The sequence below is a fragment of the Trachypithecus francoisi genome, unplaced genomic scaffold, assembly GCF_009764315.1.
Source record: "Trachypithecus francoisi isolate TF-2019V2 unplaced genomic scaffold, Tfra_2.0 Lachesis_group12, whole genome shotgun sequence".
Lineage (NCBI taxonomy): Eukaryota > Metazoa > Chordata > Mammalia > Primates > Cercopithecidae > Trachypithecus > Trachypithecus francoisi.
The window spans coordinates 4,112,676-4,126,223 of record NW_022681457.1 but is presented as its reverse complement, the minus strand read 5'-3'; the positions used below and the strand labels follow the sequence as shown (position 1 = coordinate 4,126,223).

The 13,548-nt window shown below is 54.4% G+C and overlaps 1 protein-coding gene across 7 annotated transcripts; it reads left to right on the top strand.

The window, feature by feature from the left end:
- Positions 1 to 73: 73 nt before the first annotated feature.
- MAMSTR (MEF2 activating motif and SAP domain containing transcriptional regulator) lies at positions 74 to 13,356 on the top strand. Of its 7 annotated transcripts, none has more exons than XM_033223915.1 (10): positions 74 to 906; positions 1,532 to 1,610; positions 3,854 to 3,892; positions 4,678 to 4,973; positions 5,150 to 5,334; positions 5,688 to 5,790; positions 6,033 to 6,227; positions 6,550 to 6,735; positions 6,825 to 6,879; positions 13,244 to 13,356. In XM_033223915.1, exons 2-10 carry the CDS (start codon positions 1,553 to 1,555, stop codon positions 13,348 to 13,350), a joined length of 1,224 nt encoding a protein of 407 aa, XP_033079806.1. In that variant the 5' UTR covers positions 74 to 906; positions 1,532 to 1,552; the 3' UTR covers positions 13,351 to 13,356. The 7 variants fall into 7 exon arrangements, with proteins under 7 accessions (XP_033079806.1, XP_033079808.1, XP_033079807.1 ...); XM_033223917.1 differs by lacking the exon at positions 13,244 to 13,356 and adding an exon at positions 7,182 to 7,859; XM_033223913.1 differs by lacking the exon at positions 13,244 to 13,356 and adding an exon at positions 7,046 to 7,859 and having other exon boundaries at positions 329 to 906.
- The last annotated feature ends 192 nt before the right edge of the window (positions 13,357 to 13,548 follow it).

Here is a 13,548-nt window from a genome sequence, read left to right as displayed (position 1 = left end):
GCCTCAATTGTTAAGACTTGGGGGCGCTAATGATGGTTTTCTGCAGAACAAGTTTGCAGGGCCCTTGTCTGGGTCCCTGCCGAGTCTGAGTAGGTATTTATAGCCACGGCCTTGGCTCGCCCTTTTGCATGTAATCCAATCCAAGAGCACAGGAGCCTCCCACACCCCTCAGAACACGGCCCTAAGCTTGCTCTGCCGATTATAAGGCCCTCAGTCCTGCCAGTGGGAACCAGCGATGTCTCCCTTCGACCCCCCACCCGCAAATCCATACTCCAGCCCCCTCCTCCCTCAGACCCAGGAATCTGAGTCCCCAGCCCCCTGTGGACCTTTGCCTGCCGGGCACACCGCCGAATCCCAACACCTCTGTCCCCGTTCCCAGCACCCCAGAGGCCCCTGCCTCTTTTTCTTCAAACCCAGGAGTCGAGGTCCCCATCCCTCTCCTTTCTTGGATCCAGGAATCTGGGACCCCAGTTTGAACTTTTCACTCCCCTGAACTTGACTCCAGTTGCTGCGTCAGGGAAAAAGTAGGCGACAGGTGGCACCTGCCGGCAGGGCCGGGACACGACCACCTGCCGCTGCTGCTCACCCGGCGCCCCTCTCCGGGCACCTGCTTCTGTCAGTCCGCCTGCCACCGCTCCACCCCACCCCACAGCCCCAGGACGCGCAGGGGGAGCGAGCCAGGGAACCCTGGCGTCCCCCCTCCTACCCTCCAGCATCCCCCCAGGCCCGCTCAGGCCCTCCCAGCGGGTGCTCCCACCCCTTCTCAGGGTCCCCAGCGGGGCTCCTGGCACACCCCAGGAAGGTGGGTTGGAGGCGGTCCCAGGCTGGTGGGGCGGAGCCTGCGGTGTCCAGCCTCGGCCTCTAGACTCAACCCGCCCCAGAGCGCAGCTTCGCCGAGCCCACCTGGTGAGAAGCCCCTGGGGTGGACGGGGGGCGCACTCCTCAACGGTCCTGTCCCCTCTCTGGTCCCAGTCCCTTCCCCAGAGACCGTGGTGGCTGACACCCCACTCACTCCGTCTCAGATACAGGTCACAGGGACCCTTCTGTTCCTCAGAAACCTGTCAGGGCCGGGTTCCCCTCTCCACCCAGGATCTTGGATTCTCATCTCCTTAGAGTATTGAGTTCCAGCCCTTAACCTCCTTCTCCTTCAAGATTCCAGAGTCCAGGCCCCACTGCTTCCTCCCTTTCCTTGATGCAGGGGTCCCAACCCACAATCCCTTCCTTCTCAGGACCTAGGATTCCCAGATCCCAGGTCCCTCCCCTCCCAGGATACCGGAGTTGAGGCCCTCAGTCCCTGCCTTTCAGACCAGGGTCTGGGTTCCCAGCTTCCTCCTACCTGGGAGCAAGGTGTCCGGGTCTGCAGCCCCCTCCTCTACAGCCCCTGGGATCCAGAAGTTATGGCCCAAGGCTGCTCCTGTTCCCACCTCCCTCGGGCCCTTTCCCTGCTGAATTCACTCACAGTGGCAGCCTTCTGACCTCCACTCTGAGCCAGCCCACTATGCGGCCCCTGCCCTGCCCCCTCTCCGTCCAGGTCCCCATCCCGGCCTTGGCAATGACCCTGGCGGCTTCCTCCCAGCGTTCCCAAATCATTCGCTCCAAGTTCCGATCTGGTGAGAGAGGGCTGTCTTCATGTGTGGGGGATGGGATCCTGAGAATGCTGTACTCTGGGGTGGGAAGGGAGGGGTGGTAGGACCCATGAGGCCTGCGTTTTTTGTGCAAAAGGTCACTTTGCATAAAGTAGGCCCCAGCACAGGGGTCCAGCTGTGGTGGATCAAGTGTGCAAATGGCTAGTACCACCCTCACAGGGGGAGCAATGGGGATTGGAGGCCAGGGGTAGGCATGCAGAGTGTTCGAGCACTGCAAAGAAACAAGGGCTTACAATGGTGCACATGCAGACGCAGAAGAGCAGAGGAGGGACTTCAGGGGACCAATGTGGGAGTTTGGGTGAGGGGACAATGAGCTGTCAAGCTGTGAGTGTCAAAGGTCTTGTTTTAGGTCCCAGGGCAGGCAAAAAGTCTGCAAGTATAGCCGGGCATGGTGGCGCATGCCTGTAATCCCAGCTACTTAGAAGGCTGAGGCAGGAGAATAGTTTGAACCTGGGAGGTGGAGGTTGTGGTGAGCCGAGATGGTGCCATTTCACTCCAGCCTGGAAAGCAAGAGCAAAACTCCATCTCAAAAAAAAAAAAAAAAAAAAAGTGTGCAAGTGTTTCAAACTATAGATCAGTTCCTGAGAAGGCAAAGGGTGCTTCAGTGTGCACATGAGCATGTCTGTGTGATTGGATGGGTATAAAGACACCAGAAACCAAAGAGCAAGGAGTGTACAAAAAGGCGCATATATCCAGAGAAGAGCAGAAATGTGCAAAGAGAGATCCTTGCTCCCAAACTGAGCAAACCCTGAGTGTGCACATAAGATAGTTAACATTCATCCTGGCCAGGTGTGGTGGCTCATGCCTGTAATCCCAGCACTTTGGGAGGCCGAGGCAGGTGGATCACCTGAGGTCAGGAGTTCAAGACCAGCCTGGCCAACATGGCGAAACCCTGTCTCTACTAAAAATACAAAAAATTGACGCCAAACGAGGTGGCTCACGCTTGTAGTCCTAGCACTTTGGGAGGCTGAGGTGGGCAGATTGCCTGAGCTCAGGAGTTCAAAACCAGCCTGGGCAACACGGTGAAACCCCATCTCTACTAGAATACAAAAAATTAGCCGGGCATGGCGGCATGTGCCTGTAGTCCCAGCTACTGGGGAGGCTGAGGCAGGAGAACTGCTTGAACTCGGGAGGTGGAGGTTGCAGTGAGTCTAGATCACACCACTGCACTCCAGCCTGGGTGACAGAGCAATACTCTGTCTCAAAAAAAAAAAAAAAAAAAAATTAGCCGGGTGTGATGGTGGGCACCTGTAATCCCAGCTACTTGGGAGGCTAAGGCAGGAGAATCGCTTGAACCTGGGAGGCAGAAGTTGCAGTAAGCCGAGATCATGACATTGCCCTCAAGCCTGGGTGACAGAGCGAGACTCTGTCTCAAAAAAAAAAAAAAAAAAAAAGAAAAAGATAGTTAACATTCATCTGGGCAACACAGCAAGACCTGTCTCTACAAAAAATAAAAACAAAACAAAAAAATTTAGCTAGGTGTAGTGGTGCATGCCTGTAGCCCCAGGTACTCAGGAGACTGAGGTGGGAGGCTGGGTTGAGCCTGGGAGTTCAAGGCTGCAGTGAGCTGTGATCGCACCCCTGCACTCCAGCCTGGGATACTGAGCGACACTTTGTCTCTAAAAAAATAAAACAAATTTAAAAAAAGGAAAAAAGAGTGTTAACATAGATGCTGAGGCACAGTGGGTCAAGGATGAAGAGTGTGCAAAAACATGCAAGTGCACAAAAATGGCATGTGTGCAAAACTAGAGCACAAAGAGATGCATACTTAAAATGTGGATATGCGGAGAGTGTTAACTGTAGGAAGGCCCCCAGATAGCACAGAAAGTAGCAGGAGCGCATGGATAAAGGGAGGCGAGGTGCAAAGGGGCCAGGCTGCCAAGATGGCGATTGCGCACGGGGTGGGGTGGGCACACGCGTGCTCATGGAGGGGGCAGGTGGAGCCAGGGGCAGGGCTGCCTCCTGCCTGCACGCTGGCTGGCTCGTAGCCCCAGAATGGCGCTGGCCCGCAGCGCTGCGCTGGCAGAGAGCAGGCGGGAGGCCCGAGGAAGGGAGCCTGCTGCCCGCCCACCCGCCTGCACAGGCTGTGTAAGGGGGCTGGGCACGCGTGTCCCGCCAACAACTGCAGCTCCCACCCGCCTGCCAGGCCAGGCTTCTGGACACTCCCTTCCCGCCTTCCTCCTCCCACCTCCCTCCTCCCTCCACAGTCCTCCAGCTTCGGATCCACAGACGGAATCAGGAGCAGAGTAAGTGTGGGCCCCAAAAGGGAGGGGATGGTGACCTCCCCCGCCGATTGGGATATCCTGGAATACAGCTGCCAGATAGCCTTCATTGGTTCCTGCAGCTCAGTCCCCATCCTCCGGGACAGACCAAAATCCCAGCCTGTCCTTTCCCAAGGATCCAGGAGTCCAGGTCTCTGGGCCACCCCACCCCTGGGAGCTCTGCTTCCTGCTTCTCCACCCCAATGAGATGCATGAGTTTGGATCCTGCTTCTTTGGAGAAGATGCGCATCCCGGTCTCCACATTTGGTATACATGAGAAGCTCTGGATGTAGTTTTTGTTTTTGTTTTTGTTTTTGAGATGGAGTCTTGCTCTGTCGCCAGACTGGAGTGTCATGGCTCAATCTAAGCCCACTGCAATCTCTACCTCCCAGGTTGAAGCGATTCTCCTGCCTCAGCCTCCTGAGTAGCTGGGATTACAGGCAGGCGCCACCACACCCGGCTAATTTTTGTATTTTTTGTAGAGGCGGGGTTTCACCGTGTTGGCCAGGTGGGTCTCGAACTCCTGACCTCAAGTGATCCATCCGCCTCAGTCTCCCAAAGTGCTGGGATTACAGGCATGAGCCACCGCAGTTGGCCTGCATGTAGCTTTCAGCCTCTCCCTCTCCCCAAGAACCAGGAGTGCAGGCCCCACCCCTGTCCTAGCAAAACCTCAGACATCTGTGATCCTCAGCTACCACACCCCTTTGTGATAGAAAATTCCTGCTTTACTTGAGAATGTAACAACCGGCCCCCGACACCTCCGCCCTCAGATCCAGGAGTTCAGGCGCCCAGCTCCCAGCACTCAAGTCTTGCTCCCTGGCCTGCCCTCCTGCACCCCGGGGCCCCGCTTTCCACACAGCCTTGCTCCTCCCGGCCTGGCTTGCTGCCTGCAGGCCTCTCAGGGTCCTTCACCGTCTCTCCAGTCTCGGATCCAGACCCGTGGATCTCAGCCTCAGGTCCTCCTCTGGCCCCGGCCTTGCCCTCGGGCACGGCCCCTTTCCTCTTCAGCCCTGGGGTCCTGCTCCCCGAGCCAGAATATTGTCCTCCTTGGAGGTCCCCAAAGAAGGTGAGTCTCGACCGGAGGGAGAGTTCCCTATGAGAGCCCAGCCTTTGTCTCCCTTGCTGCTGCTGCCATTTTTGCTCCTCTTTGGTGGCACCGAGCTGACTCTACTTTGCATGTAGCCTCTGGGCAGGAAGGTGGGAGCCGCGCTGAAGCCTAGCACATCATATCTACTCTTTCAGGAGTCTCCCAAGATCTCCCAACGCTGGAGGGAGTCCAAGCCCAGGGGGAACTTGACATACCACCAGTACATGCCCCCAGAGCCGAGACAGGGATCCAGGGCAGACCCCCAAGCTGAGGGGTCCGCCCTGGGTCCTCCCGGGCCACCTCTGTGGGAAGGGACAGACTCGCAGCAGCCACATCCTAGGTATGACGCCCCTTTCTGTTCTCCCGGGACCCAGAAATTCAGGTCCCAGCATCCTCCTCTCTCAAATCTCGAGTCCACGATTAGGAGATTCGGGCCCCCAACCCCCTCCTCCCCCAGGGTTTAAGAGTCCAGGATCCCAGCCCCTCCCTTTGCCCTTCCAACCCGAGTCTGAACCCCTAGTTCCTCCTCCCCCATGCACAGAAATCTAGCCCCATGTTTGCGCCCTCGGAGACCCAGAATTCTGGGCCCTCACTTTTCTGCATCTTCCCCAGCCCCCCGTTTTTGAGGACCCCAGAACGCCTTTTCCCCCTCTACCCCTCTAACCTTTGTTCACCCCTCACGATTATCAGCAGGATGAAGCCCTCTGTCCTCACTCCCTGCCCACCAGGAGTCCCTAGCCCCTCGCCCCCTCCACACAAGTTGGAACTTCAGACCCTTAAACTGGAGGAGCTGACGGTAAGTTTGGGGGGTAACTTTCCAGGCTGGCTCTCTCCTTCGGTGGGGTCCCAGAATTCCAACCCCGCAGCCTCTACCCTCTGGAAATCCAGGACATCGGGTACCCAGTCCCATCGTGTTTTAGGGTCCCAGGAGTCCGAACCCCCAGTGTCTCCTTTCTCGGCTTCCAAATATCCTGTCCGGCTCCCGCCTGCGCCCCGGAGCCCGCCCAGCACTGCCTCTTCCCACCCCCCACTCCCCAGGTCTCAGAGCTCCGGCAGCAGCTGCGCCTGCGGGGCCTCCCAGTGTCGGGGACCAAATCCATGCTCCTGGAGCGCATGCGCGGCGGCGCCCCGCCCCGCGAGCGGCCGAAGCCGCGGCGCGAGGACAGTCCCGCGGGTGCTCCCTGGCCGCGCCTCAGGCCCAAGGCCCTGGCAGCCGCCCGGCGTCAGGGCTCGGTGAGGGCGGGGCTATGCGCGTGTGGACCAATGAAGAGAAAGGAAAGTGGGAGGGGCGGGGAGTCGAAAAAACTAGCCAATGAAGTATGGGGGCGTGGACCAGGGGTGGGAAGCCTTGAAGGTGAGGGGGCGTAGTTCAGAGCAACGGAGGGCGGATCTTTAGGGAAGAGGAGCCAATGAAAGAATAGGGGGCGAGAGCAAAGGAGGGGTTGATGAGCAAGGGGTCGCGACAGGATCAAGGAGTGGGGCCACACGTTGCGAGTGGGTGGGGTTGCGCCCGGTGGGCGTGGCTTATGGGAGCTACCCATCTTGGCTGTTCTAGGTCAAGCCCAGCGCAGCATCTCACAGGCCACCTCTTCCACGTGCCGCGGCTACCCCGGGGACGGCTCCGGCTCCAACTCCCACTTCGGCTCCTGCTGCAGCTCCAGCCCTGAACCCTTCCTCAGCGCCGGGCTCAGCGGCTCTGACTCTGGAGGAGGAGCTGCAGGAAGCGATCCGGAGGGCGCAGGTAAGACGGTGTGGGTTGAATCCGGCTAGGGTTCTCTAGTCAGGTCCAGGTCGGAGTCCTGAGTTCTCGCCAAATTTCTCCATCCGCAGTTGCTTCCGAACCGGGGCATCGATGACATCCTGGAGGATCAGGTGGAGCCTGATGGTAGGATCCGAATTCTTAGGTTTAGGGGAGGTAGGGGCTGAGGTTCCAGACTCCTGCGTCCAAGAGAGGCATGAGCTGGGGAGCTGGACTCCTGGAAATGGGGTTTGGGGGGCTGGCGCCCGGACCCCTGACTTTCCCAGCTCACGTACCATTCTTTATCCCGCAGACCCCCTGCCCCCCATTCCCCTGGACTTCCCTGGCTCCTTCGACGTGCTGTCCCCTTCCCCGGACTCTGAAGGCCTCTCATCTGTTTTCTCCTCTTCACTCCCATCTCCCACGAACTCCTCCTCCCCTTCTCCCAGGGACCCCACGGACTCCCTGGACTGGCTGGAGGCCCTGAGCGGGGGTCCTCCTCTGGGTTCTGGTCCCCCACCCCCCAGCATCTTCTCTGCTGACTTATCTGACTCCAGCAGCAGCCGGCTGTGGGACCTGCTGGAGGATCCGTGGTGATGGATTCTGGGATTTACAGAGACAGAGAACTGGTGGGGGTGGAGAGAAGCTCTTTGGGGGAGGAGAGGGAACTACCAGCAGAGCCCCTCCTACCGCAGACACAGGACGGGAGACAACCTCCAACCCCACCTGCCTCCTGAAGTGCTGCTGACATGCAATGCAACTGCCTGAACTTTGCCTACCTGGCCTCCTTATGATCCCCCTCCGGGGTGGTACGGTTGGGGGGCTTCTTTTGCTGCTGGCCACAGCAAACAAGCTGCTTGCTGCTTCCTTCAGAGACCTCATGGATGTTTTTACATGCTCCCGACCCCAGTAGATGGCTGCCTGTTGTTTGGGGAGCCTGGAAGGTGGTTATGCCTTTTGAATGCAGGAGAGGAGCAAGAAAGAGTGGAGAGGGAGAATAGGGGAGCCAGACCCTGACCTCCCAGGGTTGTGGTTGGAGATGAAAAAATTAGAAGCATCAGGTCTAAGATCAGCTTCTCTTGGAAGCAGAGTCTGAGACAAGATATAAATGCCAGTGATTTATTAAAGAAGTGTTCTGCCGGGCACGGTGGCTCATGCCTGCAATCCCATTACTTTGGAAGGCCGAGGCAGGTGGATGACCTGAGGTCAGGAGTTCCAGACCAGCCTGGTCAACATGGTGAAACCCTGTCTCTACCAAAAATACAAAAAAAAAAAAAAAAAAAAAAAAAATTAGCTGGGCATGGTGGCACATGCCTGGAATCCCGGCTACTTGGAGGTTGAGGCAGGAGAATCTCTTGAACCCGGGAGGCGGAGGTTGCGGTAAGCCAAGATCATTCCATTGCACTCCAGCCTGGGCAACAGGAGCGAAACTCCATCTTAAAAAAAAAGGAAAAAAAAAAAAGAGAGAGAGAGAGAAAAAAAGAAAAAAATGTTCCCAGGAGCAGCCAGTAGAAGAGTGGGGAAAACAGGACAGCAAAGGGGAAGAGGAGCAAGAGGTGACTTCAGGTGAAGTGCCAACCTCAGCCTAATCCTGCAGGGAGCTCCAGAGCACAAATTAAGTTGTGGAGTCTTTCCCATCTTGGGACACATGGAACTGGGCCTTTGTATCTCCCTGTTTGAGCTTATTATAGCCAAACAACAAACCACCCCCAAACCAGCCTCAGTGGCAAATGACTGTAACCCCAGCACTTTGGGAAGCTGAGGCAGGCAGATCACTTGAGGCCAGGAATTCAAGACCAGCCTGGCCAACATGGTGAAACCCATCTCTACTAAAAATACAAAAAAACTAGCCAGATATGGTGGTGGGAGCCTGTATTCCCAGCTACTTGAGAGGCTGAGGCAGGAGAATTGCTTGAAATAAGGAGGTGGAGGTTGCAGTGAGCTGAGATCATGCCACTTCACTCCAGCCTGGGCAACAGAGTGATACTCCATCTCAAAACAAACAAAAAACAAACAACAAAAACCCACACCACCCCAAAACTTAGAGTTGTAAAACAATAACTATACATGATTGCTCACAAATGCATGGGTTGACTGGGCTCAGCAGGGCAGTTCTTCAGTTCCATGTTATGCTGGCTAGAGTTGCAGTCATCTCAGGGCCCACCTGGGCCAGCACATACAAGATGGTACATTAGATGTGTGTGGCACCATGGTGGGGATAGCATGGGGCTGGGCCCAGCTAGGTTGTGGGGACATCTGGACTTCTCTCATTCTCCATGCAGTGTCAGCACTGTCCCTCTGTGGCCTCTCCACCAGAGTAACTAGATTTCTTGCATGATAGCTCAGGGGTCCCAAGAATGAGTACTCCAAGAGGGGGGAGCACAAGCTACCAGTCTCTTAAAGATTAGGCTTGAAACTGGCACAATTTATCTTCCATTGTATTTTATAATTAATGCAAGTCAGGCAACCCGAGGTTAAATATGGGAGGGCACTATACACATCTGAATATCAGGGACGTGCTCACTAGGGGCTATATTTGGAGACTTGCCACTACACCACCCCTAGTCAGTCATGAGCCATGGGTCACGGAGGGAGGGAGGAATAAACTCCCAGGATCCTCTAGCCCAAGGGCAGTCCTGTGAAGAATGTCATAGGGTAAGTTATTCACAGCAAAATGTTTTAAAATGTAGGTTTTGGTCGGGCGTGGTGGCTGATTACTGTAATGCCAGCACTTTGGGAGGCCGAGTTGTGTGGATCACGAGGTCAGGAGTTCGAGACTAGCCTGACCAATATGGTGAAATCCAGTCTCTAGTAAAAATATAAAAATTAACAAGGCATGGCAGTGTGCGCCTTTAATCCCAGCTACTCAGGAGGCTGAGGCAGGAGAATGGTGTGAACCCGGGAGGCAGAGCTTGTAGTGAGCCGAGATTGCGCCACTGCACTCCAGCCTGGGTGACAGAGTGAGACTTCATCTCAAAAAAAGAAAAAAATATATATAATAATAATAAATAGGTTTCAGGGCCAGGCACCGTGGTTCATACCTGTAGTCCCAGCTACTCTGGAGGCTGAGGCAGGAGGATCACTTGAGCCTGGGAGTTTGAGGTTGCAGTGAGCTATGACTGCACCACTGCACTCCAGCCTGGGCAACAGATCAAGACCCTGTCTTTCAGAAAAAAAAAAAAAAAGGCTGGGTGCGGTGATTCACACCTGTAATCCTAGCACTTTGGGAGGCCGAGGCGGGTGGATCACCCTGAGATCAGAAGTTTGAGACCAGCCTGGCCAACATGGTGAAACCCCATATCTACTAAAAACACACACACACACACACACAAATTAGCCGAGCGTGGTGGTGCACACCTGTAGTTCCAGCTACTCGGGAGGTTGAGGCAGGAGAATCACTTGAACCTGGGAGGCAGAGGTTGCAGTGAGATGAGATCATGCCTGCACTCCAGCCTGGGCAACACAGTGAGACTCCATCTAAACAAAACAAAACCAAAAAACAAACAAGAAGAGGCAAGGTAAGCAGGTTTGAGATTACCTAGTTTGAATTTCAGCAAGCTCTGGAGCATAAAGGTTGTCCTGAGTTTTTGGTACCTGACCCGGGGGTAATTAGCACAGGTGGATGGTGGCTCAGGGAGCCTGTGCTCATAAAGGTGTGGATGGGATGTGGGCTCTGGATTGGCTGGTTTACATAGGAAAGGTGAGTAGTTACCTATCTCTAGCATTTGGGGTTGCTGGAATGGGGATTTAAATCACATTTAGTATGTCATAACTTAGTCCACAAGGAAAAAAAAAAATCAGATTTAGGCTGGGAACTATGGCTCACACCTGTAATCCCAGCACTTTAGGAGGCCAAGGCAGGAGGATCGCTTGACGCCAGAAATTCCCAGAACAACCTGGGCAACATAGCGAGACCCCGTCTATGAAACAAAGTGTTGCTCTTTCATCAAGGCTCGAGTGCAGTGGCACAATCATGGCCTCTACCTCCTGGGCTCAAGTGATCCTCCCACTTCAGTCTCTGGAGTTTCTGGGACTATAGGCACACACCACCATGCTCAGCTAATGTATTTATTTATTTATTTAGAGACGGAACTTCACTCTTGTTGCCCAGGCTGGAGAGCAGTGGCACGATCCTGGCTCACTGCAACCTCCACCTCCCAGGTTCCAGCTATTCTCCTGCCTCAGCCTCCCGAGTAGCTGGGATGACAGGCACATACCACCACACCAGGCTAATTTTTTGTATTTAGTGGAAACAGGGTTTCACTATGTTAGTGAGGCTGGTCTCGAATTCCTGATCTCAGGTGATCCCCCAGCCTCGGCCTCCCAAAGTGCTGGAATTACAGGCGTGCGCCACCATGCCCAGCCATTTTTGCATCTTTTATAGAGGACAGGGTTTCACTATGTTGCTCAGGCTGGTCTTGAACTCCTGACCCCAAGTGATCCTCCCACCTCAGCCTCCCAAAGTACAGGGATTACAGGTGTGAGCCACCACACCTGGCCCAGAGACTTTCCTGACTGTATCGCTCTCCATATTAATCTGTCCCCATATCTGCCTGACTCAGGTCACTCTGTCCCGGTTCTGTCTTCATATCTCTTATGTTCTCTGTCTGATTTGCCCTCTGACTGTTCTCTCTTCCCTGTCTCTGTCTCCAACTCCCTCCTGCCCTTTGTCTCTGATGCATCCGTCATCCTTTTCAGTCTCCGCGCTCATCTCTCTGTGTCTCAGGCACTCTTTCAGCTTCTGCCAGGCACCCCGCCTGCCTCCATTGCACTTTCCCCATCTCGCCTGCGTCCAGAGGGGGCAGTGTTGAGCTGAGGGTGCACTTGGTCTCTGCACTGCCCCAAGGAGTCGGGGCCAAGAAGCGGGCTTGGTGGGGTGCGTGTCTGAACCTCAAGCCTAATGGAAAGTCTTGCCTCCTGCACTGCCGACCGCCCGGCATCCAACCCTTCACCAAAGACTTCATCCCTCCTTCCTGCCTCAGGAAAACCAGGGCTGGACCGAGGGGGATCAGATGGGGAACTCCAAGGAGCACCTTCCTGCTCTCCCCCGATCTCAACAGAAGGTGGATATTTACATCGTGAGGCCTGAAAAAGACCACTAACATCAAAATACCAAAATTACTAATGTATCTTATAAACATATTCCCTCCCCAGAAGAGTATAGTCATATTCATTGTGTAGAATGAAAAAAAATTTCTCCTCCTCCTTCCTTTCTTTTTCCTTCCTTCCTTCCCCTTCCATTTTTTTTTTTTTTTTTTTTTTTAAATTTGAGATGGAGTATGGCTCTTGTTGCCCAGGCTGGAGTGCAATGGTGCGATCTCGGCTCACTGCAACCTCCACCTCCCGGGTTCAAGCGATTCTCCTGCCTCAGCCTCTGGAGTAGCTGGGATTACAGGCGCCTGACACCACGCCTGGCTAATTTTGTATTTTTAGTAGAGATGGGGTTTCTCCATGTTGGTCAGGCTAGTCTTGAACTCCCAACCTCAGGTGATCCACTGGTTTCGGCCTGCCAAAGTCCTGGGATTACGGGCGTGAGCCACCGCGCCCGGACTCCTTCCTTTCTCCCCCTTTCTTTTCTTTTCTTTTTTTTTTTTTTTTTTTTTTTTTTTTTTTTTTTTTTTGAGACGGAGTCTCGCTCTGCCACCCAGGCTGGAGTGCAGTGGCCGGGTCTCAGCTCACTGCAAGCTCCGCCTCCTGGGTTTACGCCATTCTCCTGCCTCAGCCTCCCAAGCAGCTGGGACTACAGGCGCCGCCATGTCGCCCGGCTAGTTTTTTGTATTTTTTTTTTTTTTAGTAGAGACGGGGTTTCACCATGTTAGCCAGGATGGTCTCGATCTCCTGACCTCGTGATCCGCCGTCTCGGCCTCCAAAGTGCTGGGATTACAGGCTTGAGCCACCGCGCCCGGCTCTTTCTTTTCTTTCTTTTCTTTCCTTTCTTTTCTTTCTTTCTTTCTTTTTCTTTCCTTCCTTCCTTCCTTCCTTCCTTCCTTCCTTCTTTTTCTTTCCTTTCCTTCTTTCTCTTTCTTTCCTTTCTTTCCTTCTTCCTTTCTTTCTTTTCTTTTCTTTCTCTTTCTCCCCTTCCTTCCTTCCTTCCCTCCCTCCTTCCCTCCCTCCCTCCCTCCTCCTTCCTTCCTTCCTTCTCTCTTTTCTTTCTCTCTTCTCTCCTCTCTGTCTCTCTTTTGAGTTTCACTCTGTTGCCCTGGCTGAAGTGCAGTGGTGAGATCTCAGCTCACGGCAACCTTCAACTCCTGGGTTCAAGCAATTCTCCTGCCTCAGCCTCCCAAGTAGCTGGGATTACAGGTACACGTCACCACTCCTGGCTAATTTTTGTATTTTTAGTAGAGACAGAATTTCACCATGTCGGCCAGGCTGATCTCGAACTCCTGACCTGAAGTGATCCACCTGCCTCGGCCTCCCAAAGTGCTGGGATTACATGTGTGAGTCATAGCACCTGCTTGCCTCGGGATCTAATTGTATCTTTTCAATTTTCTTTTTTTTTTTTTTTTTTTAGACAGAGTCTCACTGTTGGCAGGCTGGAGTGCAGTGGCGCAATCTCGGCTTACTGCAACCTCCGCCTCCTGGATTCAAGCAATACTCCCGCCTCAGCCTCCCAAGTAGCTGGGACTATAGGTGCGTGCCACCATGCCTGGCTAATTTTTGTATTTTTAGTAGAGACGGGGTTTCACCATGTTGGCCAGGATAGTCTTGATCTCTTGACCTCATGATCCACCTGCCTCGGCCTCACAAAGTGCTGGGATTACAGGCGTGAGCCACTACACCTGGCCTGTACCAATTATATTTTGAAGTGACTTGTTA

Coding starts and splice junctions, on each gene's coding strand:
- MAMSTR (XM_033223913.1), top strand. CDS start 1,553: ATGACCCTGGCGGCTTCCTCCCAGCGTTCCCAAATCATTCGCTCCAAG. Junction 1,611..3,853: donor TCGCTCCAAGTTCCGATCTG/GTGAGAGAGGGC, acceptor CTCCCTCCACAG/TCCTCCAGCTTCGGATCCAC. Junction 6,736..6,824: donor AAGCGATCCGGAGGGCGCAG/GTAAGACGGTGT, acceptor CTCCATCCGCAG/TTGCTTCCGAACCGGGGCAT.